The sequence below is a fragment of the Phaethon aethereus genome, assembly GCF_964289735.1.
Source record: "Phaethon aethereus genome assembly, chromosome: 10".
In the NCBI taxonomy this organism is placed as follows: Eukaryota; Metazoa; Chordata; class Aves; order Phaethontiformes; family Phaethontidae; genus Phaethon; species Phaethon aethereus.
The window spans coordinates 24826695-24846141 of NC_138586.1; the positions used below are offsets into that span (position 1 = coordinate 24826695).

General features: G+C 43.5%; 1 protein-coding gene across 1 annotated transcript in view; it reads right to left on the bottom strand.

The window, feature by feature from the left end:
• The window catches only part of MSN (moesin), a gene marked incomplete at both ends in the record, with an annotated part of 35230 nt that extends 18177 nt beyond the window's left edge, over positions 1 to 17053 (bottom strand). Inside the window, one exon of the mRNA XM_082004211.1 lies at positions 16928 to 17053. Within this exon, the coding sequence (XP_081860337.1) occupies positions 16928 to 17053 (126 nt within the window). The remainder of the gene's footprint in view (positions 1 to 16927) is intronic.
• Positions 17054 to 19447: the final 2394 nt, after the last annotated feature.

Below are 19447 nucleotides of genomic sequence, written 5' to 3' on the forward strand. Positions count from 1 at the left end.
TCACTATTGGCAAGTCAGTTCCACTGGCCTCAACGTGCTCCGCCTGTAGCTCGGGAACTACAAGAAAAGCTCTACAGACTGCTATAATCTCTATCTGGCAAGTCAGTGCCAGGCACTGCATGCTTACCTTCATCCTCCTCATTCATCTGAAATCTTACTTTTAGTAAAACCACTTTACTCAGGCATTCACAGCCAAGTAACTGCCCAACACAGATGTTACACAAGGGTTACACAACACAGGTGCTATACCAGAAGAAAGCCAGCATGATCCAGACCCATCAGACTCTTTTGTGCCTTGTCCCTTGAGAACTACCCTGCCAAAGCACTTTAAACCATTTATCTAGTTTACCATCAATGCTTATTCTAAGAAAACCCTCAAGATTCATAAGCATTAAGCTTTTATACTTCGCATTTCTAAACCATCTAATGAGGTTTTCCTAGGTTTGAGGGCTGGTGTAACCATCAGCACACTTACCATTTGAGTTGCAAACAGAATAAAATGCTCCTCAATAAGACAACCAACTTGGACTGCTGAGCATGTATAAACCTAGCTCTGTCAGTCCAGACAGGCAAGGTGAGCACTGCTGAGATGTAAGGAATAGGAGTAAACACAGTCAGAAAAAGATATTGCCCATAAGCGATCAGATCACAAGGTCCACAGTGACACTACTCATGCCGAGTACACTACACCCTTTTTCTAAAATTTATTGTTAGAAAACTTTTGTCTTAAACCTTCAACCCTCAGGAGGTGTTTTTAGAGGACTTACGTATTTCATTGTCAGATTTACCAAAAATACTATCCTAACACGGTAACTCAAATTCTATTTAAAGCAACTCATTGAATTTTTTCATCATAGCATCTTATAGTGCATTCATTGCTGCATCCAAGCATCTGCAACCCTCTAAATTCTGCTTAGATCTTAAACTAGCAGAAGTTTTACCCTAGTAGGCAGCCTCTAAATAGCCTTGTTTCGTCTTTCCATCATCATTTAATATAATATTTTGCATACAAACAGCTAGCAACATTATATGAAAAGCTTCCAGGAGGCCGTCTTGCACATTACAAGGAAATTCAAGTATCACATTTCAACAGGCAAATTTACACTCACCACGCTAAAAAATACTCAAGAAAAAGCAGCCCATATTTAACTGATTCATTTCATAACAGCTACAGGAAAGAGCTAGAAACATAGCAACTCTTCCTCTTCTCTATTTGAGGAATTGTCTCACCAGTCTAAGCACAGCTAAAGCTTGCCACTACCAGAGCATATTAAAGAGCTTCCTGATGCCAAGGACAGTGCTGTGGTGAGAGCGAGACCTCCTGCACAGACAGAACCTCCCGAATGGAAGGGACACCATCCAGCCCCAGGGCAGCTGCAGACACAAGAAAGCTCCTTTTGACAGGCAAAAGCTTTCACAAGCTACAGGACACCATCACCCTCCTCCCAAGGTGTTCAGCGGACCACAGGAGACAGACTTAATAGGCAATGGTACCAGGCACTTATCTGCAACATCTTTTCAGATATTTTAACGTTGTCCGTATACCTTCAATTCTCACTTTCTGCCCCACTGAGACTGCCAGTGAGTTTTACTAGCAGCAATGATGACCAGTTATCTTCCAGGTCTCCAAGAGCCCTACTAAGAACCTGCTATAACTATTTCCTAAGATGAAAATTCGTAGCTGCATATGGCAGGACAAACAGGAAAGACCGATACCGTCAGAGTTAAGTAACGGATGTATTACTTGTACTAATGCCCCAGCAGTGCAAGAGGTAGAACAGACAATTCTGTTTGTCATAAGTTGAGACAGGAACAAAGTACTAGGAAATTCATGTCAGAATAACAGGTAGAGTCAGCACAACAGAATATCAACCTCTACAAAACCCTGACCCTGAGCTAAAGCTTCTTTCCTCCCTGGATTTCCTGAATGCAAGGAAGCTGTTATACCCTGCTTGTCTGTAGGCTTCAAGCTTCAGATACTCATGCTCCCCAGGTTCAAGCCATGAAGTGGACTATTTCTGGAGGAAAATATGACTTTTCCCTAAGCCATTTATTACTCATTTGACTGTTACGGAACAGAAATAAGTCCAGTTAAAAAGAAATTCCAGGTTGCCCTTTATAGATCTTCTCTACTATAAGGCACCAGTTCACCCAGCAGTTATGGCAGCTAAAGATACTAGACTAACACCATGCATCAGTTCCAACAGCTCTGACAAGAGAAGCACATCAGGTCCAGCTGGAGTTGCATGAACTCTGAACTCAAGATCTCATAAGGCACGCTAATAATCTAAAAACCTTCCCGGTTTTGGCTTTCAGTAAGATTAGGAACAATATAGTAAATATAACAAGAATTGTTCCCCTGTCCCTTAAAACACGCTCCCTTAAAACACACAAATGTTTTCTGGAGGATGAGTGCTCCCAAGGGCTGTACTTCACTTCCCACCATGCATGACAGCCAACACAGGCCATGCTGCGAGGACAGGAGTCTCACGCCAGCCTGCAGAGCATACCAGGACATCATGCTTTGCACAGCCTCGGAGGAGCATCAGAGGTAATGCCCCCTCACCTGCAGCACCAGCAATACTCACAGACATCTGGCTCCTTCCCGAGTGCCAGCACTCTGCCAAAACAGCCCTGGGTCCTCTGTGTCAGGGTAAGGCTGGAATCGGGTCATGTGAAAGCGCTTGCAATTTCTAAAGGGATTAATACTTAATTAAACCAAGCCCCCTTCCAGCAGTCTTAAAGGGCCTTTTCATACCCCTAAGCTCATCAGGGAACAGAACAGCAGCAGGCACACCCCAGGCACCAGCCCTGGCCCTGCCACAGCCACACTGCAGCCCCCAGAGAGGGCATGAACCCTCCCGACAGGTCGCTGGAGCTTCCCAGCCCTCCCCACCGCCCAACTGGGGACACAGCTCTCCCCGTTTGACTGGAGCAACAGGGGGCCAATAAGGCCAAGGCAGGCTTCCCGTACCACCCCACTGACGATTTGAATATATTCGCCATAAGATAGTGGAGGAGGAGGCTTACTCAACTTTGATTCACCCAGCACCAGCGAGCCAGAAGTACAACTTACGTGCTATAGAGTACGCATTGTAACATCAGCCTTACAGGCACCGATTGCATCTTGGCCTTGTTTTGGTACCCAGCTACAGCCCATAGCAAGAACTCATCCTTTAAAGAATCCCGAGTTTTAGCGCACAGCCTGAAGACAGAGAGCTGATGCTACAGAAAAATTGAGCTTCTTTGCACATACGTCTTTTAGCCATCTTATGCTAAGACTAAAAATGGACACAAGCAAAGATCATTATCCAAAAACATTTTACCAGATATGACAACCCCATGATTGTTGTAAGAGGGGAAAAAAAAAAAATTTGCACTTTCTCCACCCTTCCCGTTCTCTTTGCACTTTTGACAGCGCAGCATCTAAGCTCATTTTGCAGAAGTAGTTGTCAGTTATTCAGTTGGGTCTATTTTTTAGCCAGACAGATACGGAGTTGACTGTACCTTTCAGCAATACACTAGTTATAAACACATCCCAACTGTCTGCACCTGCTGTATGTTAAGATGTAACACAGGATAGCCAGCTACAGATTGTGGATAAAATTTCTGAAGGCACAGAGATGTTTAAGGATCTTGCAGCTTACTGCCTTTCTTATGCATTAAGTTACCTTATGCACTCAACCACCATTTACAACTAGCTCAATATTACAAGCTTCAGACTACTTTACATGAACAAGACACACATGGCTGTCATTAAAGCACAAAAAATGCCAACTGTAACAGACTCAGCAAGAAATGGCAGGTTTACATGAAGCTTAGAGTAAAATTTCAGTTTGTGCCTAAAATAAAACTAAATTAAAAGCCACCTGCAGAGGGAGGACAGGCTTCTCTATAAGTGACCAGCCACAAAAGGAACACAGGACTGGATACTCCAACCCCATTAATGGGCTCAACCACTGTCTGCGTTCAGCTTGGCAGAGACACCAAGAACTGTAATCTGGAAGCACAGAAAGAAGCTCCATTTATTAGCTTCAGTAACAAATATTTTTTCTGACCTGATCCCTCATCCCCCTCTCCCACCCTTTGCAGAAGGATGGAGGAGATCATATATCTAGTGTGCCATGAAACACACGTCACTGGGCTCTAGACCAAAAACATAAAGAACTGGCAGCATCCTCCAGATTCCACTGGGAACTGTACATTGCTGCTGACTGACCTAGAGATCACAAACGTGATCCGAGTCCTCAAGGAGAGTCCATAACCACTGGATTTATGTGCACAGCCCTGTAGCCACATAGGGTAGAGCTGTATATTGCCTAAGTATAAGATTTTTTTTTAAAATGAACTTTATTAACACAACAAACCCAAACTTCCTTTGTTTAAAATCAAGTCGCGATAGGGCTGAGTAGCACCCCATCAATAAAATCTTATACTTAGGTCAGTATTTGAACTAAAAACTATAAAAGAGCAAATCACTTGAATTGCAGCATGATTATCATATACGAGCAAGTTGGCTGAATGTAAGACTGAGGAAAAGCTGGGAGAGGGCACCATCAGTGACATCCCAGAAGGACAGACAGTTCTGCTGGCTCTGGTGCCCTCTGAAGCCCCAGAAGGTGTTGAGCTGTGCCCTGCCCCGCTGCAGTGCAGGCTGGGCTGTGGGCAGGGAAGAGGCAGCGGCCGCAGTGCAACTTCAGGGCACAGCCATGCTCTCGCACGAGCACCAGCCAGCCCGTCAGGGAAGCAGTCGGGCTAACCCTAACTCGACTTGTGCTCACGTGGTCTTACTCCTTCCCTGTGAAGGAGCGCAGCAGCAGGCCGGCTCAGCCTCATAAACTGCTGTGGAGCCACACCTTAGCGAAGCCACATTGCAGCTGTGTGTCCTCCTCCACCCGTTGCTCATGGCCCCCAGCAAGGCAAAATGGCCTACGTGGGCAGCAAGATGCATTTTCACACAGCTTCAGGAGCCAAGCTGCTGAGGACAGCAAGAGGAAAAAGCTGCCACAAGAAGCAAGTCGCAGCAACAGCGGGCAAGACTGAGAAAGCCCACAGCTTTGAGGAGTCTGCTTGCAGAAGCAGAGCTGAGAAAGGGCGGAGGAGGGAGCACCCGAGCCGCAGGAGGCCCGGTGTGCCCGAGACACACGCGTGCATCTGACACTGACCTCGCTTCAGCAGCGGCACCGAGGACGTGCTGCCAGCACAGAAAGGGCTCTGCCCGTAACTTCCAGCAAAACTCACCTCCACAGCACTGATTTACTAGCACGGGGGAAGCCAGTTAAAGCACACTGGCCTTTCAAAAGCTACACTGCAGGTTACCTACTCTTACATCAGTCGACGACTAACGTGGAAGTCTTTCAGAAGTACCTCTGCCCCATGCAGAGCTTGGAAGAGTAGAGAATTTCTGCTTTACCGAACAAAGGGGTTCAAAGTAAGCTGATTCTGTGTCCACTCCAACAGCACTTTCTAGACAAGTTTTCTGACAGTGTTTATAGCAGGCACTGTATCCAGCGGTTCAAAAAGCCAATCCCTATTCCTGAAAAGCATAAGAAGAGATTGACTGAGATGACTCCAAAAATCTGGTACAAAAGATAATGCTAAAGCAGTCAGTTTCAAAAAGGAAACCAAGTGATTTATCCTAATACAAACACTGTCATACTGTAGTGTCAGAGGCCCCGATATGTATTTGTCCAGTGGTTAACACAAGAGACTAATTTGGACCACTCGTCTCCCACTGATAAGGAAAATAAAAGTCTTCCATACAGCCAGCGATAAACAGGAATGTTCCCATTGGGAAAAAAAAAATTAAAAATCGGGTTCCTTGAAGACACTTGCTGCCATTGAAAAGGTAACGCCTACAGAGCTAAGCAACACATCAGTATTTTGTTGCTTTTCTGATTCTCAAGACCAAGTGTGAGAAGCTACAACCACCTTCGTGTTGAAGCCCCCCTTTGCAACTGATCAGTGCTTAGTATTCAGACGGCCAGAGTACAGGGTCACCAAGTAGAGCCTGACAGGATCCTCCTTGCAGGACACGTCCATCAGTCCAGAGATCAGTCACATCATGTCAGGGAGTCTACTTCAGGCATCATTATATAAACTAGGGTTTCTTTTTTTTTCCCCCCCTCAGGTGGTGGAGAATCAGATTTATTAGCCCCAAGGACAATCTCTCTAAAAAATGAGGTCTCCTTCAAACCACATTCACAGAGCTCACAAAAAGGGCTTCAAAAAAGCCCGTTCTTTATGCAAAGGCAGCTGACATTTGCAGTTGCTTTACTTTAGAGGCCTTCACTCACCCACCTTGCCCCAACTTTTCAGTTCTCATATCAATGTCTCAAAGGTCCAGAGCAGTTGTCTTCAACTAGTACTAGCAAGCACACACCAGTAATGCAAGAACACAGAGCTGCGCAAAGCCGGGACTATGCCAATGCTTCTTAATAGGTTGGAGAACAGCGTTTTAGAAATCTGGAAGCATCCTTTACCCAATTTAATTAGTGATCTGATTTGGGCACGCAACTTTTTCAGGAACAAAAATTCTACTTTATAAGAAGATTACTATGAAGTTACTCATTCAAAACAATTTTTAAAAAACCCAACAAAAACAGGGAATTCCCCTACCCCCTACAAAGCATGGCTTCCAAAATCATTAATGACACGTTTCCAAGTCAAAGCTACTTGAATATAATTCCTTCCTTTTCAACCAAGCAGATAGTAAATAGTCACATCCTACCAGTGGTGTTTCAACACCATTGCTGCTAGCAGCTTGCCACCCTGTCCAGAGGGCAAACAAGTTTCAGTTTGACAAAAGGAGTTGCAAGATGAGAGTACTAAGCCAGTAAAAGAAGCCATGGGTGGATCCCCACATTTACAGTCAAGTCCACATACTTGTATGCCACTTACTACACCACTTATTCACAACCTTGTGCAATGGATCAATTGCTCTATTTTTGCCATTTCCTTTCTCATAAATAGATTCCTCATGCACCTCCCTTTGCTTTCCTGTCGCTGTTCCAAGCCATTAACATTGCCATTTTCTATTTCTTTAGAGCTAGTTTGAAGAGACCCAGAGGTCCTTAGAATAAGTATTGCTGTACCCGTTTTTTGAGCTACCTAGAGAGAACATCCTTTACTAGTCAAAACCCAGAAGAAGATTAAGAAAATCATGGGGAAAAACCCTAACCCCTTTTCCAGAACATCTGAATCAGGAGGAAAAACTCAAAGCAAAATCTAGCCATAATGTACTTGCCATCATTCAACTGCTACACTCCCGGTAGCTTTGAGTTTTGTTTTGGGGTTTTGGTTTGTAAACACCCATTTGTTTTGTGCCTGTTAGAAGGTGCTATTCTCCAGAGAAATAATATATGCCTATTATGGCCTCCACACACTAATAGCAAGGTTGGCAGTTGTACTTCACATGTCTGAGCTTAACCACATCCCTAGCTAAAGCTCTTCAACCTAAAGGCGGTCAGCAGGGCAGTGAGCGTGCTTGAAATGCCAGCAGTGGTATGGGTGACATTCCTCACAGCTATTGTGTGCTTCTCCTTGGCAATTCTATTCATAGGTTACAAACAAGTGTTTTGTGGCCACCCCCCCCCCCACCTTAAATTGTACTCCGCACACTAGTGTTATGATCCTGGTTGCTCCCACAGTAACTTAACCAGCAAAATGGTTCCAACACTCCCCACCACCATTGGAAGCATTTCAGATTTTCTGAGATGACTCTTAGAGGGCAACTTTTCCCAATCCCTAAACTTGCCTTTAGTCTAGTTCTTCCCTCCTAAGCTTCATTCCAAAGGCAGGGGATTTCCCAGTACCTTTTAACAGCTGCAAAGACCCAGTTCAAGGGGTTAAGCAGACAAGCCTGGTAGCCAAGAAGCATTTCCAGACAGCCAATAAGCTTTCCAAACCTAGCATCCAGTGGACGTCTGCCAAAGTTACAAGCAGCTATTTTGCTGGAAGGGGCTCAAAACAAGATCAAGACAGGATGCTAACAAGACAAGTGTGAGCTGCATAGAGGCACCACGTGTACAGTAAGTATCTGAGGTTCATGAGCTAGTAGACTACTCATTCCCTATGTAAAGGTCTCTAAATTCACCTGCTGTTATGAATGGTTTTAGAGGGAACTTGGAATTAAGGGCAAATTAAAAAAAAAAGCTATGTTCAGACACTCTGCTTATCATTCAAGAGACTTTCCCCAGGGAAGACAGCATGAAGATAACTGCTGTGATTGAGCTCTTCCTTCCAAAGGATTCTTGTCTTTGAATGACCAAGTTGGAAGTGTGCTTACCTGTTTCACGTGCTTCTCTGTTCTCCAACCAAGAAACACCTAGCATTTCAGCTCCCTAGTAACAAGAGGGGCAGCTGAACACAGGGCTGCCTGTTTCAGACATCCAAAGCACTGCCTGGGTGTGGCACGTCAAGCTCTTGGCCAGTTCACAGCGCTCGCCGAGTATCTGAACAATAGCCAGACTTCTAGGAGCTAGAACACAGCCTTACTGTGGGATCTGACTGCCCAGACTATGAGCCATCCCTCCAAATTTAACTGCAGGCACAGTCAAGTGTGAGGTAAAGCCGTTTCATCATCCTGTGATTTTTCAGTTTTATCATTTCAGCAAGCTAGACAAATCCTGTGACTTCCTGTCGGTACAGGGTCTCATTTAGGCTGGTTGCCTTTTCATATCTATTTAGGTCAGGGTTCCCTAAAATGCAGGATTTCCCTGAAACAGCGCAGTTCTACACTTTTTTAATACTCACTTTCCCCACCCACATTTGCTTCCCTTGCTACCAGCCTATTTAAGGTTTTAAATAGCTCTGCTGGGACTGTACACAGTTTATAAAAGACCAGCTTGTGATTGCTGAAGTACCTTTTGTTATTTTAAGCTCCATCTAGTTCAAGCACTTGAGCTTTCCTAATATAGAGGAGAGTAGCTACAACAGAACCCCGTGTCCCAAAAGGCTCCCAAACGGGCGCAGAGCTGCTCGGGGAGCTGCAGACGGCAGTGCCAGCACACACAGGGTGCGGTCTCACCACCACAGCAAGCCACCCCAAACGGCCGGCACCCTCCCACTGCCTTCTTTGGGTTTGTATTAGCATTCCATGACTACGCCACAAGCAGGACCAAAGCATGAATCAGGCTAAGAATAACTCACTTGTTATTTTTTCCAGCAGAACCATTTCGTTGGTCTCACTCACTACATTACACAGCGGCACTGCTACTGACACAGATTACAGGAAGAGGGAAGGGTAAGATGGCTTTTTGGGTACAATGGACACGATGGGCCAAGCTATTGAACCACTTCTTATTCCTCACTCCCAAGCACTCCTGCTTTATCCTTTGCAGTAGCTCTGATACACTTGGTAAATCTTGGTGAGATTTATCTCTCATCAAGCTACATGTACACACGGCATTAACCCAGTTTTCTGCTGAGCTAGCAGAACTGATGCACTATTGAGTTGGACTGAGGCAGTGCAAGGCAGGCGCATACAGGAGCAAAACTTTACAGTGGCAGCAGACCATCAAAGCTCTCAAACATGTGACCAAGTTGATCTAGTTCGTTAAGGGCAGCAATTAAATGCACACTGTTGAGTTCACACTCATACACGCCTTGAAATACATTCTTTGAAATTGGGCTATTTGAAAAGAATGCCTGATAAACTTCACTTATCGCTTGAGACCGAGATGCATGCATGAACATGTTGCTAAATGCCCAGGAATCCCAGCAGTCAAGTAAGAACTATTAACGTGTCCTCCTTTGAAACACAGGTCCATCACACACCCTTACAATGCACAGAACTAAAGGTAGATAATAGTTGGACATCCTATGGATCAGGCAGGTACCATGAGACCAAGCAGTCAAAAACTAGCTATAGTAGGGGGTATCACTTAGACAATTTCAGATGCAAAAATAAGTAACATTCTGCATCATGTCAGGCCTTCTGTGAAAGGCTACTAAACTGAAAAAAAAAATATAGATTTTTTTAATATAAGAAAACACTTAATTACCCTTCTCACTCTAGAGTATTTCTTCTTTAATCTTTCAGGATGTTCTCCCAAAGTCAATTAAAAAGATACAGCTACCCAAACATAATTTGTATCTGGGGGACTCAAGTTAAAGGCTGTAGCTGTCTCTACAGTTTTACAAAGAGAGAGTCACAATTTAAAGAACAGAATAAAGCCTTAGACTTCCAGTGACTTCCAGGCAGATTGGCCTTGCTCTGAGCATGAGGTTGAACCAGATGACTTCTAGGGTTCTGAGAACTTTCTCAATAATTCTACAAGACCACAGAGGCTGTTGGGGAGCTACCCTGCATTGGCTTAAACATTTATAATGCTCATGGCAGAAACTGACTTCTTGTATCATGTGGGCAGAAGCCATTTCCTTACATAATTTACAGTTTCAGCATTTAGATCCTTTAAACCTCCTCTAAACAGAGATGTTATGGACTATCTTTATGCAGCCAAACAATACAGATAAGCCGAACACGTTAGTGGTCTTCCTGAAGCTGGAGGTCAAAACCAAGAAACACAACTGAGTAGTGAGAAGAGAAATAGCCAGATGCCGAGTACATCTCCTGTGTAAGTCAACATACATGCAAATATAACTTTGGAAAGCAAACAGTAAAACTTACTAGGCTAACAAGAGGCAGGGAGTCTGCAAAGCAACCTTCTGCAAGAAGCATTCATAATAAATCAACTTGAGAGTTTAGTTCTTATTCAGACTTGCTGCGTAGAGTTGCTTTTTATTATGTTTTCGGGTTTTTTCCATATGCTAAGGAACAGCAGCATAGGATCTGCAGGCATTAATTCAACTTTGATCAGAACCTGGGGTTCCTTCAACGTTCCTGCATGCAGATACCTCGCCCCCAACTGCGCATCTGCAGAACACTGGGAGCAGTTAAGACCAGCTAACTACTCTTGCTCAGTCTTGTGAAAACAGATAGATCCCTGCTAATGCATCTAATAACTCATCTTTCCCTAAAGGAATGGCAGACCAATGAAATCACTTGGTTTACAAGACTGTCTGAATCCCCACAGATGCAAATTATTTTCAAATCCTTCTAAACACTGCCAAATCAAAGCTGTCATTAGAATATTGTAAAAGCATTTCACTGGAAAGTCCTCTATGCCAAACTTTTCTGACACCAAAGCATTTGCAAAAGAGGTAAGGAAAAACTTGAAAGGACAGACTAATGCAGAACACAGTTCCAAGATACAAAGGAGTGACATAACATGCACTCCTCTGCCAAGCTGAGGGAACCAGCTTACTGAGAAGCAAGCTATGATGCAGTGAATCTTGAATTTGAAATACCTTATAGGAATTTGAGGGGTTCTAAATAAAAAGAAGAGACACCCACCAACCAGCTTTTTTTTCAGGATAAATGAAAGACACTTTCAAAGCTTAGCCGTGGGAGAAGTGGCTGGTCAGTCACCTCCTCTGACTAAGCTACATTTGGTGCTTAGTGGCAGAGAGACTTTGCACAGAGGTGAACCAAGTACACAGCAAGCAACAAAGCCTATATATTAAATTTGTCAGAACTGAAGCAGCAAAGGAGAAGCAGGACAGCCTTCTCTCAGATTTCTACTTGATTATTTAGCATTTGTCAGAGCAAATGCTAAGATAGCATCGTATTTCCTCTGTATGATGCTGACGAAAGTATTGTTCAGGACATCTCATCTTCAGTTGATTGCTCTGATCTTTCGGCGATTTGGATGTTACTTAGTCCTTCTATTTGCTCAGCTTTTTGATAGAGAGATCCAAGACAGACAGTACAGTGGTATGTTCTTACAGCCGAAGATGATGACATATCCTCATTTGAAAAAGATCTCTACCCGATTCTGCTGGGTATGCAAAGGAGTATTCAAACAGAACATAATACATTGCATTGCAGCTTGCAGTCAACCTTCAATGTGAGATGTTAGTAACAAACCACAGAGCAAGATAAACCAAAAAAACCCACCAAACCAACAAACAACTCGGGGGTTTGAGCATTAGCTCGTTTCTACACGTATGGCTGTCACCACAACACCCTAGGTATACATTGTGCCCATCAGTGCAGAAGACATTGGTGTCTATAGATTTCACACAGCCTAAAACATTTGCAGCAGCAAGTCATTAAGGGTAAGAAAATTTTGAGTCTTTGAGAACTTACTGCTAGAACTTACTGCTTCTCAGTTTATCGTGGCTGGATCAGAATACCAGCAGTTTAAGGTGCAGTTTAGTGCTTAAAGAAGAAAAAAAAAAAATATTACATTGCTAGGCAGTAAACACTTCTGGATTTTTTGAACACCAAGTTGAGGTAACAGAGGCTCCTTGCTTGCTTTTTGGAGCAAAGGAGTAATGTTATGGCAGCAAGGAAAGCACGTCATCTTAATATTCCAGGAAAGAATACGTTACAGTCCAGCATCTATAACAAAGGCAGCACAACAGAGCTGCAGGCTGCAGGACTAAGACACATTGCTTTATCACTAAACCAAGAAAATATTTGAATAAGCGTTTTATGGTGCTGAGCAAGAACATTCTCAAAGCCCATCACCTTCCCAACCATGGACTCAGAGCTTTCAGGTATCGTAAGTAATACTAGCCTTCTCTGACCCCATTATTCAAGCTATTAGTAACCTCACAGTTTTTGAGGCAGCTCACAAAATGAGCAGTCATGTGTTACAGTTCATTCATACAGCAGCTTCTAGTTCTCGAGGAGGTTGTGGATATTGCCTAGAACATAATCATTTTACTGCGCTCTGCTTCCTGTATTTCACCAATGCAAACAAATTCACATGTTGAGTGTTCATTGGCGAAAAATACAGATACTGCAACAAAAATCCAGCTAGTCACACAGCACATTTTCAGAAATAACAGACAGGTTTCTCAGCTTGAGGCAAACTCAGATCCCCATTTTTCACTAAGGATAACTGTAGGCACAGAGCGCTGAATACAGCCAGACACTGTATTCAATACGTCTCAGCTAAAGTTCTCATTATCTACCCAATAAGACAAATGAAGGGAACCAGTCCACTTTTGAAAAAGTTATTTAAGTTTCTTTAATATATAGCGGTATATTGTTGATATATATTGCCAGATGTTGGCAAAATAGTTATTGATGCTTATGCTTTTGAACTTATCTCAGGGGGCACACAGTTATCTTAACATTTGGTATATAGCATATAGTATTTATAAACAGTAAAAGTAGAAAAGCAACACCTTTCTTATGCACACTGAGCAGTGTCTCCATTAATGAATACTGTCAAACAAAACTTAGTGGAACATATGAATATGAGTAATACAATCTAGTATTATCTCTAAAGGACAACTTTGTTTTCTTTTTTGAAAGAAAACAAAAAGCAACAAAAAGCACATACAACAAACCAAACTGTGTCACAATTGCACACACTGTTACTGCTTAGGCATGAGTATTCTATTGTCTCAGCTGCACTATGAGCTACGATACAAGCAAGTTTCTTTCAACACATCCAGCTTTCCAGGCAATTTTGCTTTCTTGATATATAGTTACTAGAAGATCCATTTTAGTGATCAGATATTGACCAGATTAACCAAGTAATTAGGCACTACTGAAAGGCATTTAAAGGACCAAGAATCAGGCACAGTCATCATGGGTTCACAAAGGGGAAGTCCTAACTAATTTGATATCCTTCTACAATAAGGTCACACGCCTAGCAGATGGAGGGAAGATGGAAGATGCAGTTTTTCTGGATTTTAGTAATGCTTTTGATAATGCCTCTCACAGCATCCTTCTGGACCAGTTGTCCAACTGTGAGGTGAGCAGGTTCACAGTGTGCTGGGTGAAGAACTGGCTGGCAGAAGTGATGGCATCATATTTCTGGTGAAATGGTGGAAGAGCTTAAAGGGCTGCGGTGAATGGGGCTACACATGGCTGGCAACCAGTCACCAGCTGTGTTCCTCAGGGCTTGATCCTAGGGCCAGTTCTGTTCAACATTCGTATCAATGGTCTGGATGCACAAGTTGCGCTTCAGGACATGGTTTAGGGGACATGGTGGCGCTGGACTAATGGTTGGACTTGATGATCTTGAAGGTCCTTTCCAACCTAGTGATTCTGTGATTCTGAATGTACCCCTAGCAAGTTTGCTGATGATACCAAACTGGGAGGTGCTATTGACTCTCTTGAGGGACATGAGGCCTTGCAGAGGGATCTAGACTGGAGCATTGGGCAACCATCAAGGGCATGAAATTTAACAAGAACAAATGCCAGATTCTGCAGCTGGGATGGAGTAACACCAGACACAAGCCTAAATTGGGAGAGGAGCCCAGCAGAAAGGGATATGGGGTTGCTGGTCGGCAGCAGGCTCAGTAGGAGCCAGCAGTGTGCCCCAGCATCAAGAGGGCAAACTGCATCCTGGGGTACATCAAACACAGCAAAACCAGGTGGTCGAGAGGGTATTATCCTGCTTTACTTAGCATTGGCAAGGCCTCACTTTGAGTAGTCTGTGCAGTTCTATCCATTTAAGGATATTAACATGCTTGAACACATCCAGTGGAGGGCAACAAAGCTGGTGACAGGGCTGGAAGGCTTGTCCTGTGAGGGGTGGCTGAGGACCCTGGGTTTGTCTCATTTGGAGAGAAGGAGGCCGAGGGGCCACCTCATTGCTCTCTATAGCTTCCTGAGGAAGGGACGTGGAGAGGGAGGTGCTGAGCTCTTCTCCCTGGGATCCAGGGACAGGACACATGGGAATGGTTCAAAACTGCATCAGGGGAGGATCAGACTTCACATGAAGAAACATTTCTTTACCCAGAGGGTGTTCAAACACTGGAACAGGCTTCCTAGGGAGGTGGTCAATGCCCCATGGCTGTCAGCATTTGAGAGGCATTTGGACAATGCCCTTAATAACATGCCTCAACTTTTGGTCATCCCTGAAGTGGTCTGGCAGTTGGACTAGATGATCACTGTAGGTCCCTTCCAGCTGAACTATTCTATTCTAAGTAGAGGTTGAGGTGGACAGTCCTATCTATTTCTTTTAGAGCTCAACAAAAGGATAAAAAAACACTATTTGTATATTGCAGGCATGTTGAATTGAAAGTAGTTTCATTACAGGACAAAATTCCTCAAAAGTTAAAAACTCTTACCCATCCTAAGACAGAAAAACACTTTATCTCCTTTGAAGAAAGCTACAGAAACCAAGTTCACCAAGAACCTTTAACTTTACCTTTCTAAAGGTGGAAACTGGAATCTAACATCCCTGAAGTTGTATGTTCAGGATACAGTATGAAAGCAAGAAGAAACTCAACTACAAAACAAGTAAGTGTATCTGAAACTGTATCCATGCCTCCAACATACAGCATGTTGGCAGATGAAAATTCGTGTTTAACATAAGAGGAAGGGAAGGATGAGAGTACATGTTTTCTTTTAGCTTAAGTTCAATGTAGAACATCTTCATACAATTGGGATGAATATTAAGCATATTTATTATTACCTTTTTATGAAAAAAATTTTGATTTGCTGACCCTTTCTTGACCAATGGTCAGCATTACTTTGCTAACAGCTGCCCTCCTCCCCTCTCCGCCGCCTCCAGTACCTGGAGCACCAGTTCTTAGTTCGTTTTCCTGCAGGCATACACCACTGGTCAACTTCTGCAAGAACCACCTCTTGCACGCAGGGAGGAAGCACATCTAATGATGTCCATATACGCCTCTTGCTAACTTGCATACAAACAGGTCAACCATTCATGAAAGCATCTGCTTAATGGATCAGTAAGTAAACCGTTACTTTTAATACATATGTACAAATCCCTTCTCTATCATTTCTAACTGGAACTCCAAGATTGCCAGCGTCTTGTCATACCAATAGGATTGTTTTCATGTAAGAGAGTACTGGACAACAAAGTATTGTGTGGGTTTTGTATCACCATTTTTTTATTGGGCAACTTGATATTGCTTGAATTTGTCAGCAGTGGAACTGCCTTACTTTCTTACAGAGTGCCTTCAGAACCATTTGCTGCCATTCTGCAAGTCCTGTGGATTATGATGATCTTAGGATGATTATCAAGTTCTGGATTTTAAGAGGGGGCGTGGAAAAAAAACAAACACCAATACAAAAACCACACAACACACACACAACCAGAATCCTCTTGTCAATCAAGTAGCCAGTCTGAAAAGACATTTAGTGTACTGAGGAAATAGATACTTCTTTTTTAAATTCAGTGTTGCAGAATAGCATATTCAGAGGATAAAAAAATTATAACTTATTATTCTTAGAGACATTATGAACAAAAAGCCACACCTCCAGGGGATGGGGGTTGTTGAGAGCCCTGACACTTCACCCTAATAATTTGTCTGGCAGCTCATTTTTTGCACTGTAACCAAGCACAGAATTAATACCAGAGAGTCAAGTTCAGTACAGCTTAAAAGCTATGGCAAGGAAAGATTTAGCCTAGAATTCCATGCTTTATTAGCCCATGTTACATAAACCCAAATACATTTATTAAATGCTGTGACTAAGTGATTGATCAGACTGCAATGGCAGATTTTTCCTGTACTTAGTCACTTCCCCACCATAACTAGGTCTCCCTATCCAGAGAGGAAAAAAAAGGGTTGTGACTCGTAAGGGCTTACTAAGGAGAAGAGGACAAATCAGTGATATGCAGACAGACAAGAATGGCTCATGGCTGCAGGAAGTCATCAGTTTTGCTTTAAAAAGAAAATATCTGGAGAACATAGGAAGGCATACAATCGCAGAACAGCAGTTCTCCAATATGCTGCACGCAAGATTCTCTGACATCGACTTAGCCCCCTCCCCGCCCCAGAAAAGAAAAAGAACCACAAAGGTTTTACAGCATTCACACTCCAGTACAGTGAAGCCTGTTCTCCAGAGTAGCCTTCCTCAATGGAAGAAAGAAGTTGACCAATAGTGCTGCAAACTGCCAAGACAGTACAGGTCAGCCTGGACCACACATACCAGGCCGTTCTTATTCACTACTGCAGTCGTCCTCTTCCTGACCTCTTCTGAGGTTTTGTTTTTCTCTACAGAGAATCTCTGCCAGCAGAGAAAGGAGTCTGTCTCTTCTCCCTTCCAGTCCGTCATCCTTGCCTAACTGCATGTTTCTCTACAGAGTGGATCTGATCTGGAGCGTTTTCATTCATTCCTCCTTTAGGGGCACCCCATGCCTTTGTCTGTAGCTATCTGTCAACCAGCAATGACCAAAGGGAGAGAAACCTGGCATGGCCAAACACTCCTATTTCTTAGCCTGACAACAGGATGAGAAGCAGACATCATTCCTTCATCCAAAGTTCATATTTTTGAATAGGCTTCCAAGAACAACTACAGTTTCCAATTTTGTTCCTCAGAACAACAACAGATCCATGTTACAGATGCTGGAACAACTAGGAAAAAGCATTTTGCAGGAATCAAACCATTAAAAGCCTCTTCAAAGAGTGTTTTCTCCCCATTTAATACAAATTCCACAAGCTGCTATACAAAGGCCAGGGATTTCTGACTGCCCCAGTCCTCCATGGGAGGATCATACATCCATACAAGTGACAATACCCTTTCATAGCTGCACAGGAAGGAAGCAGCACTAGATGACCTACCTATGCATCCACAGCTGCTGCAGTCATAATTGTCTCCTGTCAATATAAAGCCCAAGCCACTGCAATTTCAGGTTTTAAACCTCCAAACAGTTGCAGCTGTCTTTTCCTACATCCCTGCCAAGTATTTGCTGCACAGTCTTTAAACATTACAGTAAGAGTCAACATTAGCTACTGGAGTCAGCAGGGTGGGTTTTATGCCCACAACTTCCAAAAACACTAGAACGCTCCACCTAAGAGCAGCCATAGAATTGTTACAAAGAGGTTTGCTCAAAAGAGTAGCCTTCCATGAATCTAGAGACTTCAGCCTTCTTTAGAAGTTTCAGATGGGATAAAAACCAAACTCCTTTGATGCAGTATTATTGGCTGCACTATGCAAATTCCTGCTGTTCCCAAACACCCCTAGGGAAAAGCAAGCAATTAACTGGCTGCTTACTAGTGCTCTTAATTTACATCAGTTAATTGCCCTGGATTATTCCTGGACAGAGAGGGATTTCCTCTTTTCCAACAGCCTGCCTGCAACAGCAGAGAGACTCCTCACAGGGTGATGTTGACTCCTAGCAGCATCATTTAGCAGGCAGACAAACAAGACACTGGCTGGGGACACACACACACTGGAAGAGTTAGTGTTGAGATCTTGGAACTCTTTTTCAGGCAGACCCCATTGTAGTCCTCAGAGCAGCGATTAAGCACAGATAACAGCTTTACTGTGCTAATTCAGGGAGGCCCTGGCCCTCTCCCTGCCCAGATGGAGGAAAGCAGCCAGCCAGAGAAGGTGGCAGAGCTGCAGCAAGCCCGGAACGCGCCCGGGCGCTGACGTCATGAGAGGAAGCATTTAGTCAGCTTCCGTCAGAAGCTGGAGCAAGGCCAGAGCCACCTCTTCCAGAGGAGCTTCTCTGGGAAAAGCGTCGATTGATCAGCAAGTACATGCGGAGCCCAGCAACTCAGGAAGGGCCCTGCTCCCCCTGCAGACCGGGCTTCACAAGAAGCAAGTTATTGGAATCATTTGGTCTCAGTTCATCAGGTGTCTTCCCTGCAGCTACCTACAGACTTCAGTGAGCTCTGTGCAGGGGGATTTCACTTCAGACCAGACATTACACATAAAGCAACTGAAACAAGTTTCCTCTAGAGGCAGTGATGCCATTTCCTGTCAAAAAAAGGAGTCCATATTAAGACATCTTACATATCCTCATAAGAAAAGCAAGAATTGTAATTAACCTTCAGGGGTGATTAATCAGATGATGCAGAGTCACCCCAAGGAAAGTGCACACACAACCCCTTCCAGGTCCAAAAAGGTACTGCCTGTAAATATTAAGTGGACAGGATATTTGCCAGAAGTGAGTGATGACCAACCCCTGATATCAGGTATATATAAAGATATACTCTTTTCCCCAGAGGATTCTTATAGGACAAGCAGCAGATCTAAAGCTTTCCTTGGGCTCCTTTCATTGTGTACATCCCACCAACCTATTTCTTGCTCATCTGCCTCAAGTAAGAAATCAAGAGGTTGAAAACAAAAGAAAGGACTCCGCGAACATGTTTAATCTTCTAGAACATCTGGTATAATAAGCACTCTTAGGCCTAACACTGTCACATTAAAGTTTTAAGAACCGGATCATGACTACCAGTTCAGATCAGGCACTCAGAATAGCTCTTGCTTACTACAGTCTGAAGCCACTATAACTGATGTTTTCTGGACAACACTGCCAGTTAGGTGCAAGGCTTGCCACAAGAAGGGGAAGCAAGATTTTACCAGTATGTAAAAACAAAGCTGCACACTAAGTTTATCAATGGTATTCTTTAAACTCCACTTTTAACTTCAACATAGAAGGCCCAGAAGTACCAAACAAAAGCTTTTACTCACTATCAGGCTTAACTGCTTCAATCTGCA